Genomic DNA, 23,852 nt, shown 5'->3' on the forward strand with positions numbered 1-23,852 from the left:
AATAAATCCGTGGTACATCATATTGAAATGCAAAAGCCATTCCTTTTATTTTCTTTTAGTTCCATCAGAGTGTTCCACAATCATTCCCTCTCTCCTTAATCTTCGATCTCTCTCCTCTTTCTACTAGTTCTTTTCAGCTGCCTACAAATATCCCCAAGTCTTCTGTATCCTTAAAAACAATTGTCTATAGACCCTGCCATTCACTCAAGCTAGCATCCTACATCTCTCCTCCTCCATCCATAACCAGATTCCTGGTAAAAGTTATCTACCCTCATTGACTCTACTGCCTCTTCTCTCACACATGCTTCTCAATCCTTTACAATATGGCTTCTGACCTCATCGATCAACTGAAACTTTTCTCTCCACAGCTTTTCTCAGTCATCAAACTTATTGGTCTCTCTGCAGCATTTGGCATTGCTGACCACCCTCTCTTCCTTAATTGTTGCTCTTCTTTGAGATTTTGTGACAATGATTTCTCCCGGTTCTCCTTCAAGGAACCCAGCTGCTCATTCTCGGTCTTCTTTACTGATCTGTCATCCACAGCACAGTAGCCATGGATGGACCCTTAGGCTATATTCTGGGCCCTCTTCTTTTTCAGTGAGCTCATCAGCTTATGAGATTTTAATTGCCATCTCTATGCTGATCAACAGATCTGTATGTACATAAATTTTAGATCCAGGCCCACATCACTAACTATATGTTGGGTACTTCCAATTGGATATACCATGGACACCACAAATTCAATATGTCCTCATTATTTCTCACTATTAAATCCATCCCTCTTCCAAACTTCCTTCTTTCTGTTAAGGTGATCATTAATTTTCTAGTATTAGCCATATTACAAAAAAGCAAGGAAGATAAAGTGAAAAAATGTGCTTCAATCTGCATTCAGAGTCCATCAGTTCTTTCTTTAGAGGGAGATTGCATTTTTCATCATAAATCCTTCAAAATTTTCTTTGATCATTGTAATGCTGAGAATGGCTAACTGATTCACGACTGATCATTGTACAATATTGCTGTAATACTGAGAATGGCTAACTGATTCACAACTGATCATTGTACAATATTGCTGTTACTGTGTACACTGTTCTCCTGGTTCTTCTCACTTCACTTTGCCTCAGTTAACAAAAGTATTTCCAGGTTTTTCTGAAAGCATCCTGCTTATCATTTTTTATAGCACAACAGTATTCCATCAAAATTACCACAACTTGTGGAGCCTTTCACTAGTTGATAGGCATCCCCTCCATTTCTAATCCTTTGTCACCACGTAAAAAAACTACTACAAATATTTTTGTACATGTAGTTACTTTTCTTTTTAAATTTGATCTGAGATACAGAATGTGTAGTTGTATTACTGGGTCAAAGAGTATGCAGCATTTTATAACTTTCTGGGTATAGTTCCAAACTGTTCTCTAGAATGGCTAGATCAGTTCACAACTCCACCAATTGGTGTTCCAATTCTTCCATATCCCCTCCAATATTTATCATTATCCTTTTCTGTCATATTAGCCAAACTGCTAGGTGTGAGGTAGTACCTCAGAGTTGTTTTGATTTGCATTTTTCTTATCAGTAGTGATTTAGAGTATTTTTTGTGACTATAAATAACTTTGATTTTTCCTTCTGAAAACTGCCTATCCATATCCTTTGAGCATTTATCAATTGGGGAATGATTCATATTCTTATAAATTTGACTCAGTTCTTTATATATTTGAGAAATGAGGCCTTTATCAGAGAAATTTGTAAAACCAAAATTCCTCTGCTGCAGTTTTCTTTCTAATCTTGGCTGTATTTGTACAAAACTTTTAAATTTGGTATAATCATAATTATCCATTTTATACTCTGTACTCCTTTCTCTCTCTTCTTTGGTCATAAATCCTTCTCTTATCCATAAATTTACAGGTAAAATAGATTTTTCATGCTTTCATAATTTGCTTATGATATCACTCTTTATGTCTAAATCATGTACTCATTTTGACCTTATCTTGGTATATGGTGTGAGAGGTTGGTTTAAAACCTAGTTTCTGATAAACTGCTTTCCAGTTTTCCCAGCAATTTTTGTCAAGTAGTGAGTTCTTGTCCCAAAAGCTTGGATCTTTGGGTTTATCATAACTAGATTATGATGGCATTTTCCTACTGACAATTGTGTGCCCAATCCATTCCAATGATCATTTCTATTTTACCCTCTGGTTCTAGGATATCAGGACAGTTTTCTATGACAATGTCTTGAAATATAATTTCTAGGCTTTTTCTTTGATCATGTCTTTCAGGTATTCCAAAAACTGTTAAATTACCTCTCCTCAATCAATTTTCTATCTATTTTCCAGATCAGTTGTTTTTTCCAATAATATATTTTACATTTTCTTTTTCTTTTTTCATTTTTTGCCTTGTCTTATTGATTCTTGATGTCTCATGGGGTCATTCACTTCCACTTGCCCAATTTTAATTTTTAAGGAATTATTTTCTTCAGTGAGCTTTTGCACCTCTTTTTCCATTTGACAAATTCTGCTTTTTAAGGAGTTCCCTTCAGCAGTGGATTTTTTTTTTTGCCTCTTTTACCATTTGGCCAAGTCTATTTCTAAGATGTTTTCTTCAGTAGATTTTTTTTTGTTTGCCTCTTTTACCAAGCTGTTGACTCTCTTTTCATAATTTTCTTGCATCATTCTCATTTCTCTTCCCAATTTTAAATCAATTCCTCTAAACTGATTTTTAAAATCCTTTTGTATCTATTCCCAGGAATTCTTGTTCAGCTTGTGTCCAATTCATATTTTTCTTTGAGGCTTTGCCTGTAGTTGTTTTGACATTATTTTCTTCTGAGCTTGTGTCTTACTCTTCCCTGTCACCATAATAACTTTGTTATTGTCACAGTGTTTTTGTTTTTATTTGCTCATTTTCCAGCTTATATCTTGACTTTTAACAACATGTTAAAATTGAACCCTGCTGCTGAGGTTGAGGGGACACTGTCCCAAGCTTCAGGTTTTTCATGCTGCTGTCTTCAGAGCTAGTTCTAGGGGTCTATAAGTTTTTGGTGTTTCCAAGGTGGTATGATCTAAGGTGAGGTGTGGTCACTGCTCTTCTGGCCTGTGCTCTGATGAGGAAGGGACTTTTTTTCTCTGCAGCCACAAGTACTAGTGCTGCGCTTAGCTCTTAAACTTGTGACCAGGTCCCCTGCTCTTTTATAGCCACAAGCACTAGCACTCCTTTCTGCCTTGAAACTGAGACCATGGCCTCTACATCCCTGTTAGCAAGCACAAGCACTCTTCCTCCCCCAGGAACTGTGAGCAGGGACCCTATTCCTCTATGGCCACAAGTGCTAGTGCTTCTCTTTGCCTTGGAACTACAACCCCGAACTGCATGTTGATGATTTCAACAGGGTCCTCAACCCAGTGCTAGCAAGGAGTGCATTGTAATCTCTTTTTAACCAGTTGACTCCCTTAACATCTGTGGGTAGAGAGCTCCTGAAACTGCTGCCACTGTTTCAGTGTCCTCCAAAGCCTGCAGCTGATGCTGCCTCTGTGTGCACTATACTCTGGGGCAATCTTTACCCCAGTATCATAGACTCTCCCTCCTGACCTCCTAAGGAGTCTTAGCCTGGAAAAATCTCTCATCCTGACCTTTCGTTCCTCTGCCACTCTGGAATTGATCTGAGGCATTATTTTAAAGACATTCGGAAGGGAATGTTGGGTGAATTCAGCTGAGTTGCTGCCTGTACTCCACCATTTGGGGCCACTGAAGGTAAGGCTTTTTGGTGGGAGAAACCATTTAAATTGTCTTTTTATGCCCAGTGTTTTGCAGATAATAAGCACTTAATAAATGTCTGTTGCACTGAATTGGAAAAAAAAACCTTCTTGTTGCTTTCTCCACAATTCCTCTCTAATCTGTCCCCTTCTCTTTTGTCACATAACCACCACTCTGGTTGAAACCGGGAGTACCTCTAACCAGGTTCATTGCAATAGCCTTCCATTTAGTCCTATTGCCTTAAGATTCTTAACATTCAATTCCACCTTCCACCCACAAACCAAGGTGATTTTACTAAAATAGGAGTCTGACCAGGTCACTTCACTTTTCAATAAACTCTCTTAGTTCCCTATTACCTATAGGAACACATATTAAAAATTCTGTTTAGCATTTAAAGCCCTTTGATGCAACCAATATTAGAAGGAAAGTAGAAATCTGGGATATAATTTTTATAGCCAGTATTTCTGATAAAGTCTTCATTTCTCAAATATATAGAGAACTGAGTCAAATTTATAAGAATACAAGTCACTCCCCAATTGATAGTCAAAGGACATGAACAAGAGTTTTCAGATGAAGAAATTAAAGCCATCTATAGCCATATGAAAAAATGCTCTAAATCACAATTAATTAGAGCAATGCAAATTAAAACAACTCTGAAGTACCACCCCATACCTATCAGATTAACTAATATGATGAAAAAGGAAAATGATCAATGTTGGAGAGGATGTGGGAAAATTCAGATACTAATGCATTGTTGGTGGAGTTGTGAACTGATTCAACCATTCTGGAGAGCAATTTGGAATTGTGCCCAAAGTGCTATAAAAAGTCTGTATCCCAAAGAGATCACAAAAAGGGGAAAAGAGCCCACTTGCACAAAAATACTTACAGCAGCTCTTTTTGTGGTGGCAAACAATTGGAAATTGAGGGGATGCCCATCAATGGGGGAATGACTGAACAAGTTATGATACATGAATGTAATGAAATACTATTTTATTATTGATGAGCAGATGGATTTCAAAAAAAACCTGGAAAGATTTACATGAACAGATGCTGAACAAAGTGAGCAGAAGAAGGAGAAACATCATTGCACAAACAGCAACATTGTACAATGATCAATTATAATAGATTTAGCTCTTCTCAGCAATACAATGACCCAAGACAATTCCAAAAGACCCATGATGGAAAATATTATCCGCATCCAGATTATGGTGTCTGAACGCAGATCAAAGCATACTATTTTCATTTTTTGTTTTTTTTTCTTTTCTTTCTTGTTTTTCCCTTTTGTTCTCCTTCTTTTACAACATGACTAATGTGGAAATATAATTAATATGATTGTACATGTATAACATATCAGATTGTGTGCTGTCTTGGGGAGGAGGGGGAAGGGAGAAAAATTTGGAACTCAAAATTTTATAAAAGCGAATGTTGAAAACAATCTTTAAATGTAATTAGAAAAAAAATGCCATTTAGTGGGGGGTGGGATAAAGCCCTTTGAGATTTGTACCCAGACTACCTTTCCAATCTTATTACAATTATTCCCATTCTTGAACACAAAAGTACTTCCAGGCTGGCCCTCTCCCATCTCTATGTCTTTACATACTGATTGTCCTCCATGCCAGGAATCTACTCCCTTCTCATTCTCCTTCCTAGAATCTCTAATTTCTTTCAAGGTTCAGCTGAAGTGCTATCTTTGACATGAAGCCTCTTTTAATTCCCTCAGCTTCTAGTGTCTGTGTCCCACTCCCAATTATCTTGTATGAATTTTGAATATGCTTATTTACATACATGTTTTCTTCTTGGACAAATTATAATCTTTTAGTAAGGGGCTATTTCATTTTTTTTTAAAAAACAGGGCATGGCACACAGTAGGCGCTTAATAAATTCTTTATTTTTAAATATCTTTAATTTTAATTTGACCTAACAATATCACTACTAGACATATATTGCAAAGAGGACAAAGAAAGGGAAAGGACCCAAACGTACAAAAATATGTATAGCAATACTTTCTGTAGCAGTAAAGAACTGGAAAAAAGGCTAAAAAAAACCCAGTGATATGTGAAATTGAATATTGCAGTGTAAAAAATGATAAACGAAAGAATTTAGAGAACTTTGAGAAAACTTGTATGAATGGATATGAAGTGAAATAGCAAGAACCAGGAGAGAACAATTTACCTAATGACCACAATAACATGAAGGACAACTTTGAAAGACTTCAGAACTCTGAACACTGTAACCAAACATGACTTCAGAAGGTTGATGGTGGAACATGCCCCCTGCCTCTAGGCTGAGAATTGGCACACTAGAGATATGGAATGTGACTTTTATTTTCAAATATGGCCGTTGGATTTATTTGGTTAACTTGACTATATTTTTAAAAAGGAGGACTTCAATGGGGGAGATTAGTTAGAGGGAAGCGATAGAGATAGGTGAAAGAATAGAAGGCAGAAAGGAGAATACATCAATAAAACATAAAAGAAAATATACTAAAGAGAGATTTAGAAGAGAATACAAACCAATGAAGTAATTTTGTTATTACTTTGTTAAATTTAGCATACACTTTCAAAAATAAACTATACTGGGGCAGCCAGGTGGCTCAGTGGATAGAGCACTGGTCCTGGATTCAGGACGACCTGAGTTCAGACTCAAACACATAACACTTACTAGCTGTGTGACCCTGGGCAAGTCACTTAACCCCACTGCCTAACCAAAAAAAAAACTACACAAAAAATTCATAGATTCATACATTATCCACTTTTTTGTGCTCTGTATATTGGAATGTTTGTGTTTTGTTGAAAATTGCTAAGTTAATAATAGAGAAGAAAATATAATTAAAGAAACACAAACATGGAGGGCCTTGAAGGTTAAATTAAGAAGTCTGGATTTTATTTGGTAGGAAAATGGGAACCACTGAAGGTTTTAGAGCAAGGAGAGACATGAGCAAAAGAGTATTTTGGAGTTGACCTTGGGACCCTCAGCTAGGGCTTCCATTAGAAATTGGTCTCTTCCCTCTTCTTCATCAGCCCAATGGATCTTGTAGTTCCCTCTTCCCCAATGGACTCTACATCCCCCAGATTTACCTTGATGGCAGCTGTTGCTATCTGGATGTGGTGGAGACGACGGAGTGTGCTTTCTCTGTCAATGAAGTAGGAGGCTGCCAGCTGGTGTAGGGTCTCCAGGGACACAGCTGAACTGTTCCCACTTCTCCCAGTCCCAGTAGCTTCACTTGCATCTGTTTTCCGGCTCAGTTTCCTCTTGTCCACAAAAATAGTCAATGACTCTTCACCTGCATAAACAACCACAGCCTATTGGTATGATCTTCCTCCCCTTCCTTATTCCATGTATGAGTAAAAACACACACCCTACCTGTTCTGCACAATCTGAACTGGATAAGGTCCTGTTGTTATGACCTACCATCAATCCTCAATCAGAATCTGCTGATAGGATGATAAGGGGTGCCACATTTAGCATTCAGGAATTAGCAGATCACTCTTAGCTAGGTGGAGTTGCCATACAGACAAAACCTGAGTGAAGAGGAATTTATCAAGAAAGCCACCTTCCTTTTACTCCTTCTCCCACCCCATAATGGAAATGTTAGATTCAAAGCCAGTTTACCTTGTTCAGGGGTCCCTTGGCCCTTAAGATGATTGTAGGTATAATGAAATGCCAAAGAATATCCTGATAATTTATCCTAGCTAAAAGTTGCCCGAGTCCAAAAGGATGTTCTCTCTCACTTTATTTCACCATCTTCCATAGTGCTTAAGATAAACTATTAACTTGGGCAAGGTACTGGTACTTGAGGATCTCTCCGTGTCTCAGTTCTGACATCTAATATAACTAGAGAGCTGGTCCAAACCAACTTCTTTAAGGTCCACTCTAACAAAATTTATCATCCATTTTAGATCCTGGTCGCTATTATCTTTTGATCCCCAGGCCATTCTACTGCCTTTTTAAAAATTTATTTAGTATTTTGTTTTTTCCCCAGTTATGCATAAAGACAATTTTTAACATTTGTTTTTTTAAACCTGGAGTTCCAAATTCTCTCTCTTCCTCCCTCCTGACCCTACCTGATTGAGAAGGCAAACAATTCGATATAGGTTATACATGTGTAGTCATGCAAAACATTTCTATTTTAGTCATGTTGAGAAAGAAAACAGAGACAAAAAAAATCTCAAGAAAATTTTTAAAAAGTATGCTTCAATCTGTGTTCATACACCATCAGTTCTTTCTCTGGGGATGGATAGCATTTTTCATCATAAGTCTTTCAGAGCTGTCTTGCATCATTGTATTGCTGAGAATAGCTAAGTCATTCACAGCTGATCATCTTACAATGTTCCTCTTTGTACACACTACTGCCTTTCTTAAGGAACTTTGCACCCAGTTCACAATCTTCTTCTTTATGTAAGATTTACCCTTATATCAAGGGACTTCAACATAGAACACCCTAACCTCCCAGGTCCTCAATCTACTTGGTTCCCATGACCTACTACTCTGCTTTCCCTGAGATACGTATGGGAATGGTCACGTCTTTGATCTTCCCATCACCAACAAGCTTCCCCTACCATGATGAATAACTGTGACATCCCATTATCCAGTCAACATCTCCTATCATTTCATTTCTGTCTGTTTCCTTATCTGGAAAATGGGGATAATAATCCTCCCAGAGTTGGTTTGAGGACAAAATGAATTAATATCTGTAAATCACTCTGCAAACCTTAAGGCCCCACATCAGCAGTAGCTGCTGTTGTCATCATCGTCATTGTCATCATCTCTTCCATGCCTAATTTTCATCCTCATTATGAACTCCAGTGTCTCTACCCTTCAGTCACTCAATACTTGAGGACTCTCCCAGGCATTTGCTCCGATTATACTTTTTCCCTTCTCAATTTCACTCTTTTTAATGAATTCACCAGTTCTACTCTACTGTTCTCTTTTCTAAAAATTCTTTTGTTCTCTTATATTATTACTGCTCACACCTCATCCAACCCCAACCCTAGATTAATCTTACCTATCCTCTGACTAGAGTGGAAGCTTTTTGAGGACAAAGATTGCACCATGTTTGCCTTTGCTTCTTCATCACCTGGCAAGCAGTGCCTGGCATGTAACAGGTGTGTAATAAATGCTTGCTGATTTTCTGATTGATTCATTTCTAGGATTCTTTCCAGCTCCAGCAATGCATGAATCTATGCACCAGGCAGGTCCAGGTAATGTTCTCAACATCCTGCCTTAGTGATGTATCTAATTCATTGAGTTTTCTCCCTAGGCATAGAGAATTTTAGCTCCCTTCGTTTGGTTTTCTGACTTTAACTTCCCAAGAGCGCATTCTCAGGGTATCATTTGTAGGACTTCAAGTGATACCTTTACAGTCCCAGGTGAGACAGGAGCTTTGTCTTTGGGCATTCAAGTGAGGTGTCTATATATTTCCCCCAGGATGCTTCCTTCTCCCATAGGAAGCCTCTGAACTCAGAAGTTTTAATATTTTGACCCCAAATGCATCCATCATGTAGAGACAAGACTGGATTCCTTGGGGAGCCCTTTCCTGAGTTTTCAGCCAGAAAGCCCAAGGCAATAACAAATGTTCTCTTTCTTTCTGGGGGAGGTATGGATGCCACCTCTGTTGGGATCCTAGCTTTCCCCATTAGGGAAAAGGGAGATCCCAGGGCCCCAGGTGCCTGAGGGACATAAGGATCTGATTGCCATTCCTTACTAAGCCTGATGCTGCAAACACAACAAAGGATTGCTTTCTCTGTTGCTAGGAAATAATCCAAACCTGCAGAAAGTAGGAGACAAGGGACTGACAGGCCATCCTTACAAAACTCACCTGAGAGAAAAATGTCAGCTCCCCCGCTGACAGAGACCTTAGAGTAATTTAGAACAAAGGTTCTTTATTATTATTATCATTATTCATTATTATTATATTTACATCATGGACCCTTTTGTTAGCCTATGGTCCCCTTATCAAAAAAATATGGTTAAATGCATAAAATAAAATGCATTTTTTTTATAAAGGAAGATAATACAAATACAAATAAAATTATGTTGAAATAAAAACATTTTTTAAAAAGTTAAAGAAAAGGAAGGAGACAAGCATTTATAAAGTGCCTACTATGTGCCAAGAGCTTTACAAATATTATCTCATTTGATCCTTACAACAACCCTGGGAGGCAGGTGCTATTATTATCTACAGGGTACATACTAAGCCAGAGGTTAAATGACCTACCCAGGGTCATACAACCAGGAAGTGTCTAACTATACCACCCCCCAGGTTAAGAAGCCCTGATTTCAAATTTCACTAGTCTTGATCCTTACCGACCTATCATCTGCTCCCTCTGCCTCTTCTATTTTCTTAGCATATGTCTCTCAAAAATCCTAATACACATATAAATGTTCTCCCAAGGTGATCTTGCACTCACATTTTTTTTCCCCAAGAGAAATTGGAAAATCTTCTCTGATTCAGTGTGAGTTAATTCACTCTATATTTTCAAGAAGGAAAAAGACCCTTTAAACTATGACCTGGAAATCAGTCAGTGAGACTACTTACTCACCTCCCAGAGTTGCAGAGAGTAAGAAATGAGTGCCGTACTTTTTGATGAGGTTTTCTGTAATCTGCTGCAGGCTGGGCCTCCGTCCCAGGAGGCGGATATTCCGGATGAATTCTGGGGCGAGGGGTAATGGCAAGCTGAAAAAGTCTTTCTTTCCAGAGCCAAGTTATTCACCTTCCATCGGGCAAACTCTCTGGAGGAAGTTTTAAAGGGAACAAGTAGTGAGTTCAAGTTAAGAAAGAAGATGAGGCAGAGTACCAATCAACAAGATTCTAAAGTCAAAAACATTTGTCTTCAGCATCCTTCCCTTCCTTCTGCCTTTCAGAACCCCTCTCCCAGACCCAGACACCCACGGCCCCTTCTGACAGTGCCAGTGATTCCCTTTCCTTTTCTAATGTCATTAAAAGCTGTTTTTAGGGGCAGCTAGGTGGCGCAGTGGATAGAGCACCAGCCCTGAAGTCAGGAGGACCTGATTCCAAATGTGGCCTCAGACCAAACACTTGACATTTACTAGCTGTGTGACCCTGGGCAAGTCACTTAACCCCTACTGCCTAAAAGAGAGAGAGAGAGAGAGAGAGAGAGAGAGAGAGAGAGAGAGAGAGAGAGAGAGAGAGAGAGAGAGAGAGAGAGAAAGAGAGAAAGAAAAGCTATTCTTAGGGACTTCCCGGGAGTGGAGTCAAGATGGTCAAGATGGCAGAGTAAAGAAAACTCTCAGCTGACCTCTTCCAACATTCCCCCTCTCCCCAAACAACTTTAAAATAACACCTGAAATCGAATTCTGGAGTGGTAGAACCAACAAAAGGTCAGAGTGAGACATGCTTAAAGCCCAAGACAACACAGGAGGTTGGAAGGAGAGATTTGTGACAGGGTAGAAGAGGTTGTTGACCCAGTACCCATGCGGATGAAACACCAGTGGTGGGACTAGGTGGTGGTGAGAGAAATAGCAGCAGCTTTGGGCTCTCTCAAGCCAGAGATGGTAAGGGACCTGACAACTTGTAGAAAGAGACTACAAGGAACTCCTGTGCTAACACCAGATAGAATACTAAATGACAAGCAAGATTGATTTCAGAAAAACCTGGGAAGAATTATATGAACTGATTCAAAGTGAAGTGAGCAGAACCAGGAGAACAGTATACACAGTAGCAACAATACTGTATGATGATCGACTATGAATGACTTAGCTATTCTCAGCAATACATCGATCTAAGACAATTATGAAGCACTTATGATGAAAAATGCCATTCCCCTCCAGATAGAGAACTGATGAACTCCAAATGCAAATAGAAGTATACTTTTTCTTTACTTTACGTGTGTTGTTTTATTTTGTTTGTGTTTTCTTTTGTAACATGGCTAATAATGGAAATATGGAATATTGGAAATGTGCTCTGCATGACTTCACATGTATAATCAATATCATATTGTTTGTCTTCTCAAGGAGGGGGAAAGGGTGGGGAGAGGGAAAGAATTTGAAAGTCAAATTTTGTTAAGAATGACTGTTAAAAATTTACATGTAATTGGGAAATATTCAATACATATTTTTTAAAAAGCTATTCTTACCTAGATGTTGCATGAGAAAGGATCATCTATTACAGATTCATACTAAAATCTAAGTGACTGATGCACTTAATGTGCTATCTCTTACCAGACATATTTTTACTTTAACAGATGATAATGACATAATCGAAAGACTTGAAACCCCTAGAATTTCAAACATCAGCTTAAAAATCAGCTATTGAGGTATTTCTGGTGAGGGGTAAGTAGATTCATCTACCCCTAAGGCCAGTCTTAACAAAAAAAGACCATAGTTTGGTGTTCTCTTTATCTATCTCCCCCATTCCCATTCTTCCTGTCCTTATAGGGCTAGAGCACATGGGATATGCCTTGAGAGACAATGGATTATTAACAGGGACCCAGAAATCAGCCCCCTATGCATGGAATGCTCTCCTTCCTCTACTCTTGGCTTTCTTTAAGTCCCAATTAAAACCTCCCCTTCTACAGGGAGTCTTCCGTATCATCTCTTAATTTCACTGCTTTCCTTCTGTTAATTATTTTCTACTTATCCTGAACACAGCTTGTTTTGTATATGTTTGTTTGCATGTTGTCTCCCATTAGATTGTAAGCTCCTTGAGGGCAAAAACTATCTTTTACTTTTTTTTTATATCCCCAGTGCTTAGCATAGGACACATAGTGGGTACTTAGTAAACGTTTATTGTATTGTATTTAACTGTATTGTAGTTGGTTTACTAGCCAACATATTTTCAGGTGAGATGGGGACTCCACCTCTCGAGGAGTGATTCTCTCTGTTAGGGAAAAGTCACTTTCCAAAGCCTCAAGGATGTAATGAGCATAGGAATCCTGTTATTCATCTTCCAACAGGAGAACTCTCTAAGGGGAAAAAAAAGTATCCACAAAATCCATCCTACTTCTTTGCTTACCACCTGTGTGACCTTGAAGATCACATCATCTTCCTGTACCTTAGTTTCCTCATGTATAAAATGAGAGGATTGGACTATGAGGCTTTTCAGATTCCCTTCAGTAACCATATATGTGATCCCATGATCTAAGGAGCTAAGCTAGTAGTGTGTTGGTGAAAGAGAAGCAAGCCAACTGCCACCATTTTAGGTTCTGGAATTCTCTCTGCCTAATTCTGGAGATCTAAGATTGAAAGGAGGGGCACATGCTGCATGTTGCCAGGCAAAACAAGGGAAAAATGGATGGAATAATAATGTGTGACTCCAATGGAAATCTTTTGCTATTCCCACTGTGTGGCTTTATTTATCTAAGCAGGAAAGTTCATAATAATATATTATCAGTTCCTTCCTTTGTGTAGGAAATGCTAAACTTTAATTAAACTACAGAATGTTTGTCAAAAGAGCTTTCTCTCAAATCACTTCACAGAGCAAAGAGTGGCTGGTGTTTTGTCCTAGGTGGCTCAGTGAGAGAGAGGATTCTCTCAGTTCCTGGAGTTGTATTACAATGGTCAGAATTACAGAACTCTGTGACCAGATAATACTAGGATGGCCACCCAACCAAGCCCTCTTAATCCAGGAATGATTACCCTGAACCCATCATGGACTGAATTACCATTTTATTCTATGCCAATCAAAGAGGTGGATTTCCTTCACCTACCCAATTATGGTAATGAATGTCCCGCTCTCCTCTTGTACAGATATTCTCCCATTTTAATAAAACTCAACATCATAGAAATAACTAGCAATCATGGGGCCTGGGGCAGGTAATATGGAGTGCCCCTAGGACGAACAGCAGGAAAGGGACTCTCAAACCAATTTTATAATTCAGGAAGTGAAAATAATACAAGAAGTAATTAAGGCAAATTCAATTTGAGGTGGAGAATTATTTACCAGGGTAGCTTTTACGTAGCTGAAAGACTGTGTTAAATTTTTATTCTCTCTAAATTTCAATGTCCTAGGGCAAAGCTACCATTGTTAAAGTTCCATCCAGTGTATGAAAATCTAACATTATTCTAATTATTAAAAAAAAGCAACTTTAATTTACAAAAGGATTTGCCTCCTGAAAATAGTACCTCACCAACCAACGCCATTTAAGTGGCTATTTACAAATCATTCACTACTTGACAGGGAGGCTGACCAGGAACAATCACAGAAATGAAATAGCCATGACTAATTGAAGATCAAACAGAAGTAAAGACAATTCATCCCTGAAATTATCATTTTAAGTCCATGGAAAAATGAGATGTGATATATAAAATTTTACTTTTTATTTTTAACTATTCAAGGATACATCACTGATATAAAATAAGATATATTTAACTGTATACAATCTGGATCCCTGCCCTAGCATGACTATATTTTATAAGAAAATCTACAAATGAACAAGCATTTATTAAGTACCTACATTATGCTAGGTGCTAAGAAAATAAAGACAAAAGTGAAACAGTGCCTGCCCTCAAAGAGATTACAGTTTATAGGAGAAGAAAACATGTATGCATACAAAGAACACACATAAAAGATACAAAGCAACCCACAGGGTAGGGAGACACTAACAGCTGGGGGAAGCAGGAAAGGACTTAGGTAGGGGGACCTGTTTGAGCCGAGGCTTGAAGACCAGAGATGCCAAGAGGCAGAGATGAAGAGGGACAGCATGCCAGGCATGAGGGACAGCCAGTGCAAAGGGCACAATAGATAGAGTTCTAAGTGAAAAACAGTAAATAGGCCAGTATAGCTGGACCACAGTGGGTATGGAAGGGAGTTTTGTGTAATGAGGCTGGCAAAAGTAGGATGGAGACAGGATGTGAGGAGCTTTAAATGACAAAGGAGTTTTTATTTGGTCCAAAGGTGATAAGGAGGCACTGGTGTTTATTGAGTAGGGCAGTGATGTAGTCAGACCTGGGTTTTAGGAAAACCACTCTGGAGGTTGGGTGGAGGATGAATCGGAGTCAGGAGATATCTGATTCACGAAGAACAATTAGGATGTTATTTTAAGGGCCTCATGATGGGGATCTGAACTAGAACTGTGTGAGCAGAAAGCAGGGAATATATTTGAGAAACATGGAGATAGAAATGACAAAAATTGGCAACTGACTTGAATGAGTGGGGTAAGAGAGAATGAGAAGTTGTGTGTCTCACCTCTGCATTTGCTGCCCCAGTGCTTGGAATGTTCTGTCTTCTTACATCCCCCTCAGGGAATCCTTCTCTTCCTTCAAGAGGAAGCTTAAGTACCACCTTCTGATTCCTACAATCTCTACTATCACCCCTAACTACACTGTATTAAACTTTTCGGGATTCATCCATATTTATCATCTACTTATTTTATAAATGTACTTGGGGTCTCTCCCCACAATAGAATGCAAGTTCCTCGAGAATAGGGATTGCTTTATTCTTTGAATTTGTAACTCCATGCCTTGCTCAGTATCTGGTACAGAGTAGGTGCTTAATAAATGCATGTTGCCTGTCTGATTGACTGATACCAAAGTTGTGAGCCTGTAAAGTTGGAAAAATGGCAGTGGCCTCAATAGTAATGAGAAAGTTAGAAAAAGGATTAGATTTGGGGGGGGTGTAAAAGATAATAAGCTTTGTTTTAGACATGTTAATTTTCAGATGGCTTTGGAACATCCAATCCAAACAGACAATAGATATTTGTGATATGGAACTAGAGCTCAAGAGACTCCGATATTCTCTCAGATTCAGATATAGTCAGTATAGTCAGTATCGATATGGGAGTAATCTATATGGAGATGATAACTGAACCCCATGGAAGTTCATGATGTCACTAAGGAGAGAGAAAACAGAAGAAGGATGAGGTAGAAAGTTAGACTGCAAATGCTTTAGATGATTATGAGAGGAGAGGAAGTGAAGGCATATAGTTTAGACATCTTTTTTCAAGGACTGCAATAGATGTCCTGTCTTTTTTGAAAAGCAACAAACAACTTTGATCTCATCCCCTTCCATCTTTTATAACAAATTCTCTCTCTAATCCTCAATCTCTCCCTATTTACTGACTCCTTTCCTGCTGCCTACAAACATTCCCAAGTCACACCCAGTTAAATATACATAGATATAGATATAGATATAGATATAGATATAGATATAGATATAGATATAGATATAGATATAGATATAGATATAGATATAGATATAGATATATATCTCCCTCACTAGGTCTTACCACCCTTAACATCAACCTATATCTCTTTTCCCACTTCTCAAAGTCTTTGAAAAAAGACCATTTATAATCACTGCTTCCACTTTCATTTCTCCCACTCTCTTCTAAATTCTCTTCAGTGTTCCTTCCAACTTCATCACTCACCTGAAACTGCTCTCTCCAAAGTTACCAAGGTTTTCTTAATTACCAAATCTAATAGACTCTTCTCAGTTTGCATCCTTATTGACTTCTCTGCAGCATTGTACACTCTTGACCATCTTCTTTGGGATATTTCTCTCCTCTCTGGGATTACGTATCATTGCTCTTCTCCCTGTCTGACTTGAACCATCTTACACATCCATTAAAGGCGTCTCTATACCAACACTAGATCCTAAATCCTTTTATCTTTACCCTCTCTCATTTGTGACATCTCTACCTCCTGTGAATTCAATTATCATTTCTATGTAGATGACTTCCAGATCTCTATGCTCAGTCCTATTCTCTTTCCTGAGCTCCAGTCCTACTCACAGAATGTTTATTAAACATTTCAAACTATCCCAGAAACTTCAAACTCAACATATCCCAAAACAACACTCATTATTTTTCCTTCCAAAGTCCACCCCTCTTCCAAATTTCCCCAATATTCTGTAGTCTACCACTATTCTCCCAGTCACTCAGATTCAAAACCTCTCTCTCATCATAAATTCCTTACTGTCATTGAACCCACACATCTAATCAGATGCCAACTCTTATCATTTGTTTCCCTACAACATCTCAACATTTACCAAGCCATTGACCCTAGTTCAGTCCTCATCACCTCTCACTTAGACTATTATGACAGCCTCCTAACTGGTCTCCTGGCTTTCTGTATAAGTCTCTCTCCATTCCATTCCAATTCCATTCCACTCTATGCCATTCTATCCTCCATATGGTATGATTTCCATAAAGTATATGTCTTACCAGTTCATTCTGCTATTCAGTAAACTCCAGCAACTCCCTGTTACCTTTGGGACAATATGAACTCAAATGTTAGGAATTTAAAGGTCTTTACAACCCAATCCTATTCTAATTTTCTAGTCTTCTTACACATGATCCCTCTCCCCATATTCTATGGCAAGCCAAACTCTAATTCCTAATTACTGTTCTTCACATGTGATCCTCCCTCTCATGTATCTGTATCTTTGCCTTGGTTGTCTCCCCAGTCTTTAATACACCCCCTCTCACTTCTGCCTGCCTCATGGAATTTTTCCCAATTCAGGTCATTACCTTCGAGGTAAAGTCTTTCATATTCACTCCAGCTGTTAGTGCCCTTCCTCCCCAAACCGTCTTATATCTATATACATATATTTTATTTTCTCTATTAGAATATGAGTTCCTTGAGGGCAGAGGTGGTTTCATATTTGTCTTTTTATTCCCAGGACTTAGTATAGTGCCTGGCACATGATAGGTACTTAATAAATGTTTATTGGTCATTTGATTGAAACTTGATCAGGGAATACAAAGTAGGCAGTACCACCTGTCACCCCCACACTGACTATGGCCCATCTATATTCACACTGCACTTGACAAGTTGTCTAACCCTTGCCATGGGTTAGAGTGCTATCAGAAAAGTCAGGACACAGGGGACCAGTTCAAACCATTACCAGTTTCATTAAGAATCCTTAATCATACTCTTATTAACGTAAGTACCTGGAATTTTAGGGCTGGAAGACTTTAAAGGTCATATCATTCAGGCCATTAATTTATTAGGAGACAGGCCCAGAGATAGAAATCTATTTGTCCATAGCGGGATGGCTCACTAGCAGTGCCGTGGTACCATGAATAGAGTTCTGGACATGAAATCTGGAAGACCTACATTCAAATTGCCCTTCTGATGCTTATTTCCCGTGTGACCATAGTTACATTACTTCACTGCTCTGGATCTCCATTTCCTCATTTGTAAAATGATGAGGACTGGACATGGTAGGTTCCAAGTTCCTTTCTGGTGCTAGATGTATGTGCCTTCATCTGGCCATAAGAGGGCCTGAAGTACCTACCTCCCATGACTATTGCAAGGGTCAATTCAGACCATCTATGTAAAGCACTTTCCAACTTTGAAAGACCTACATCAATGTCAATTATTATTCATGGAGAAGCTGGGACTAGATGGTTGGTCTCAGAGCTCATTGCTATACCAAGCTGGTTTTCATTACCCTCTGTTGAGGCTTAATGGTAGGTATGTTTGATCATATTTTAATTCCTTTAAAATGCTACATATGGTAAATTATAAACAAGCACACTTGATTAATCCTGGAACCTGATCCAGCAACTATGCTGGATAAACACACATTTCCTTTATTTTCAAAGAACCCGACAGAATTTACACCATTCTGCCATCCTGCTAGGGGATGATTATTCCCATTTTCTGAAATTCAGACATTTTCAAGGAGGAGTAGTATGTTAGTGGCAAAGTCAAAATTCAAACTCTTATGCTCAGATTATTTTAACTCCGTGATCAAATTGTAAATGAGAAAGAAGAAAACCTAAAAGAAAGAATTGGGAATAAGTTAGGAAATGATGATGAATAGGAAGTATAGATTCTTCTTCTCCTTCTCCTCCTCCTCCTTCTTCTCCAGAAAGTTCAACAACTTTCTTTGTAATTGAAATCAGAAGGACCAGGAAATCAGGAGGAGTAAGTGGAAGAGATAAGACAAATATAACACATTAGGCATTTACTCTGGCAGAAATTCAGAATTGAGAAGCTGTATTTGAAACAAAGCAATAAATATGTCTGGAAATTATTTTTGGTAGCTTGCTTATAATCCAATGGGTATCTATTGTGTGTGTGTGTGTGTGTGTGTGTGTGTGTGTGTGTGTGTGTGTGTGTGTGTGTGTAAGGCACTATGCTAAGAGCTGAGATGCAAACACAAAACCAGAACAACACTTGCCCTCAGGAAGCTTGCAATGTAAGACTACATAACCACTTTATTTTACTTTTTTTATATTTTACTTTTATACTTACATTGTTATTTATATATTTAGTTTAATTTATATTTCCTCCCTCCCTTCCTTCCTCTCTCCCTCTTTCCTTCTTGTAGCCTTTTAGCATGAGTTAAAATGAATGGGGAAATATTGGTAAATAAAACTCATTAGGAAATTGTGGTACTGCCTTCTCTGTAGTTACTAACTCAATTCTCTTCAACCAGACCTGTAACTAGAAATTTCTGTACCTGGAGAGTGGCATGTGGGAAGGAAAAGGGTAAATGGTAAATGGTAAATGGTAAATGTCCCTGAAGGATAAAAAGTAAGTAACTAACTCCTCTTAAGCATAAAAGTAAGTAACTGTAACCTACTTTAAAAAATCGAGAATATTCTTGGATCATATGGAAAAGAGACAAAGTGGTAATTAAACCCCTGAAATTGGCCAGAATGTGATACTGAAGCAGCCCAGCAGGATGCTAGGATAACAAACTGTAGCCTGGGAGGTCTATGCAGAGATCTCTTTACTCTATGGAGAAATGGTAAAATACTCAAAGGATTCTTTAAGCAAATCTTAAATTTTTGGCCAGAGAAAAAGCCTGAGTCAATGAACTCTGACAACATTCACAAACCTCAGAGAAGAGTATCCTAAGTCATCTTAGGATACTTAGCAATGAAATGTTTGCTTCCAATTCATTAATTCAGTAGACATCAAGGAGGTTTTTATTTCTTTATTTTTTTCAGGCAGTCAAGAATAAAAGCTTTGGGGTGGGGGGGAACTGGGATTAAAATTGTTTTGCTTCAGTTAAGACCTCAGGCCAAACCCCTCCATTCCAATGTCCATGTCTTGCCCAAATTCTTCCTCTTTGTACTTTCTGCTCATTGAGAACAGCTTGACAAAGCAAATGTTTCTAATCTTAGTCTAGCCACAGAGAAAAGTGCTAATGTCACTCTGGAGAGCACTAAGCAGGAGTTTCATGGGTAAATCCATAGAGTAAAGAGATCTCTGCATAGACCTCCCAGGCTACAGTTTGTTATCCTAGCATCCTGCTGGGCTGCTTCAGTATCACATTCTGGCCAATTTCAGGGGTTTAATTACCACTTTGTCTCTTTTCCATATGATCCAAGAATATTCTCGATTTTTTAAAGTAGGTTACAGTTACTTACTTTTATGCTTAAGAGGAGTTAGTTACTTTTTATCCTTCAGGGACACAAAATAATCCCCCCCAAATCCCACCCCATCCAAGATTTTGTTGTTGTCATTGTTCAGTTGTGTCTGAGTCTTTGTGACCCCATTTGGAGTTTTCTTGGCAAAGATACTGCAGTAGTTTGCCATTTCCTTCTCCAGTTCTTTCTGCAAATGAGGAAACTGAGGCAAAATAAGTTAAGTGACTTGCAAAGGGTCACACAGTGAGTAAGTGTCTAAGGTCAGTTTTGAACTCAGTTCTTCCTGACTTTAGGCCCCTACGCTTGCTCCCATCCAATTATTATTATTTGCAAAGCACTATGCTGATCCTGAGGGACATGAAGACAAAATCAAAACAATCTCTCCCCTCAAGGAGCCTATTTTCTGCTGAGTCTGGTATCTACACGATAGCACATGTAAACAGATGAGCATATTCCTAATTATTTGAGGATGAAAAGGACATTAATACGTAGGAAAACTGGGAAAGACTTTCTTTACATTAGGGTACCTAAGCTGGGCCTGGAAGGAATCTAAAAATCCTTACATATGGTGGTAAGGAACTAGTATATTCCAGCCCGTGGGAGATGGAATGCTGAATTTGGGGAACAGCAAGAAAACCAGTTTGGTAACAGGTATAGGAAGAGGGATGAATGTGAAGTAAATCTGGAAAGGTAGACTATAGCCAGATTGTGAGGGATTTAAATGAGCAGAGAAAAGAAAGTTCTGGGACATTAGCCAGTAAGTAAATGGTATTACCCCTACTATCTAATACACTATTCTATACGTATCCTACGTATCCTACCTATTAAATGGCAAAAATAACAGCTCCCATTTAATTGGCATTGAATGCTTACAGTGTTTTCTTCAGACAGCCCTAGGAAAGAAGAAATGTAACTCTTATCACCTCCAATTTATAAATGAGGAAACAGGCTCAGAGACTAGGTGCCTCAGCAAAGTCATCCTTCTAGGAGGCTTCTGAGGTGGGGTTCAAACTCAGGTGACTAGACTCCAGGTACAATGTCAACATGCTAATTCGAGTGTAAAAAGGACAGACCAGTTTCCTTTGCCTTGCTAGTTTTTGTTGTCATTGTTGTTTTTTGCTATATGACGAGAAAAGAGCAGACTTTTACCTTGGGTATGGACCCAAGGATTTCCTGGAAATGAGAGCAGTTCTTCAGGACCAGCTACCGTGGCAGGAATATTGAATAGTCATGATTAACTGGACTTGGCATGAGGAACCTAGGTTTAAATCCTATCTCCTGGGACACTTTGGGCCTCGTTTCCTCATCTATAAAATGAGGGGGTTAGACTTGGTGGCCTCTCTTTTCCTTCCCGTTCTTAATCTATGCTCCTATGATTCCAAGGCTACGCTAACCTAACATAAAGAATATGAGTGATACCCTGGGAACTGGCCAGCCTCATCTCCCCAGCTGGAAGCAAAGGGATCCCAACTGATAAAGAAAAACAGCTTAGGAAACAAAGTGACAGTAATTAGAGAAATGTAAATGCAGGCTGTGCAGTGCCTCCCCTTCCTCATGCCTTGAGGTCATATAGCTGCTGATTTGAATGACGCCAGCCAGCCATCCTGCACAGGACCGGCAGGAAGGGACCCCCTTCTGCTTTACACAAGGTCAAAAAGAGATCTGCCAGCAAGGTTCCCCCTTGCAGGATTGTTATGGCTACTGATGATAAAAGAGGCATCAAGGGCACAGCTGCATCTTCTGATCCCAAGCAAGCTTTCCATCGGCCAAGCTCGGGAACACCACTTTTCGCCTTGCTTGCAAACTAAAAACCTTTGATCTGGCCAGTGACCTAGAGTAATTATCTAGGAAACCCACCTCCCAGCCTTGAAGGCGAATCTTTTTTTTCTTTTTCAAACCCAACCAGCCTTATTTTAAACCATTTATTTAAACTTATAGACAGAAGAGACTGTAAGAGGACATCTAGTACAACATTTTTATTTTATTTTTTCAACTAACATTCTTTTTTTTCTTCCTTCCAAGTCCTTTGTTCCTGGGGGGGGGCGGGGAGAATCTTTTCTTGTGGGGGGGAAGGAATAAATTTTTGTAATAAATGAGCATAGGCAGGCAAAAAAAATTCCCACATTGACCATGTCCAAAAATATGAGTCTCATTCTTCTTACTGGTCCATCATCTCTCTGTCAAGAGACAAGCCCTCATTTTACAAATGAGGAAACTGAGGCTCAGTGAGCTTAAATGATTTGCCTATGGGCACACAAGTAGTAACACAACTGAGATCTGAGATCCTATTCTCTGAGTCCAAATCCAGCACTGTTTCTACCACCCCATACTTATCAATATCATTTTGATATTCCCTAAAGTACTAGCGCAGTCATGTAAGGTTCAGGGGATCATAGATGTGGACCTGGAAGGGACCTCAGAGGCTACCCAGTCTAGCCTCCTCATTTTACATTGGGGTTGCAAAAGTAGAAGCAGGATCTGTACCCGGTCTTTTGATTGCAAATACAGCTCTTGTACAAGAGACAAGAATATGTCCAAGACAAATACACTCTTGCCCAACATCTCATGCTTCCTCTATTTATTAACATAACATCAGCTTGATAATTCCTAGAATTGCTGAGCTGAGGACAAGCACTAAGGAGTTTGACTTGTGATTTATTTATTTTAAGATAAATTTGATTTCCTTCCACCTCTTTGCTGGGCATCCATGCTCCTTTACAGGATCACCAGCATTTTGTAATATATTAGAATTTTTTAAAGATTTTTCCCCTAAATCTTAACTCTATCTCCACTGGTGGCACAGTGGATAGAATTAGAAGACCTGAGTTCAAATATGACCCCAGGCACTTACTAGGCTTGTAACCCTGAGCAAATCACTCAAGCTTACTGCTGAAAGAAAGGAAGGAAGGAAGGAAGGAAGGAAGGAAGGAAGGAAGGAAGGAAGGAAGAAGAAAGAAAGAAAGAAAGAAAGAAAGAAAGAAAGAAAGAAAGAAAGAAAGAAAGAAAGAAAGAAAGAAAGAAAGAAAGAAAGAAAGAAAGAAAGAAAGAAAGAAAGAGGGAAGGGATCTTCAATCCTTGAAGGGGAAGACCAGAGCTGCTATTTTTGAAACAGCTGCTAGTGATGGTAGCACCTGAAGGAAAAACTGAGGCCATTCTTTTGGAGGAGTGACACATTGATGGATTTGTGGGTGGGAACAGTGGACATCTGAACATGAAGTTGAACAACTTCAGTGCTAAAAGGATTGTTTAGCTTAAGTTCAGCAATTTATTTTTTTCTTATTCCCCAGGACTTTTGATTGGCATTGCCAATGCAGAGGGTGGATCAGGAGAACCCAGGAAACTTAACTACAGAGATCCAGGTCCTCAGAGGAACTTCTGATCCAATCCTCTCATTTTGTAGATGAGCATGCTGAAGCCGGAGAGGTTAAGTAACTTGCCAAGATCACAGACTAATGAAACCTGATTAGGTTAAAGCCAGTGCTCTACACAATGCTACTAGCTGCTCCCGCCGCTAGTGCTCCCTGGCCCCCCTTAGCTTGTTTCTACACATGAACTGTTGTCTCTCTAAATAAAATGTAAGCTTCTGGAGGGCTGGGACTATTTCTCTTTTGTCTTTATAACCCCAGCACCTGGGACAGGACCTAGTAAACAGTAGGCACTTAATAAATGCCAGATGATTGAATGAATTGATTTCTCAGATCCCACCTGTCTCTCGTTGATTTTAACAACGAAGATGATGACGACTTCCATTTTAGGTTTGCAAAGCAGATGTTACATCATTTTACCCTTACAACAATCCTGGGAGGAAGGCACTATTATATCTTTGTTTTG

General features: G+C 38.9%; 1 protein-coding gene across 1 annotated transcript in view; it reads right to left on the reverse strand.

The window, feature by feature from the left end:
- Window positions 1-23,852, reverse strand: part of BRINP2 (BMP/retinoic acid inducible neural specific 2) — a 144,378-nt gene that overhangs the window by 25,160 nt on the left and 95,366 nt on the right. Inside the window, 3 exon segments of the mRNA XM_078156480.1 lie at window positions 6,813-7,018; window positions 10,278-10,427; window positions 10,430-10,467. Of these exon segments, the coding sequence (XP_078012606.1) occupies window positions 6,813-7,018; window positions 10,278-10,427; window positions 10,430-10,467 (394 nt within the window).

Source organism: Phascolarctos cinereus, unplaced genomic scaffold (genome assembly GCF_003287225.1).
Source record: "Phascolarctos cinereus isolate Bilbo 61053 unplaced genomic scaffold, phaCin_HiC Scaffold_5;HRSCAF=322, whole genome shotgun sequence".
Lineage (NCBI taxonomy): Eukaryota > Metazoa > Chordata > Mammalia > Diprotodontia > Phascolarctidae > Phascolarctos > Phascolarctos cinereus.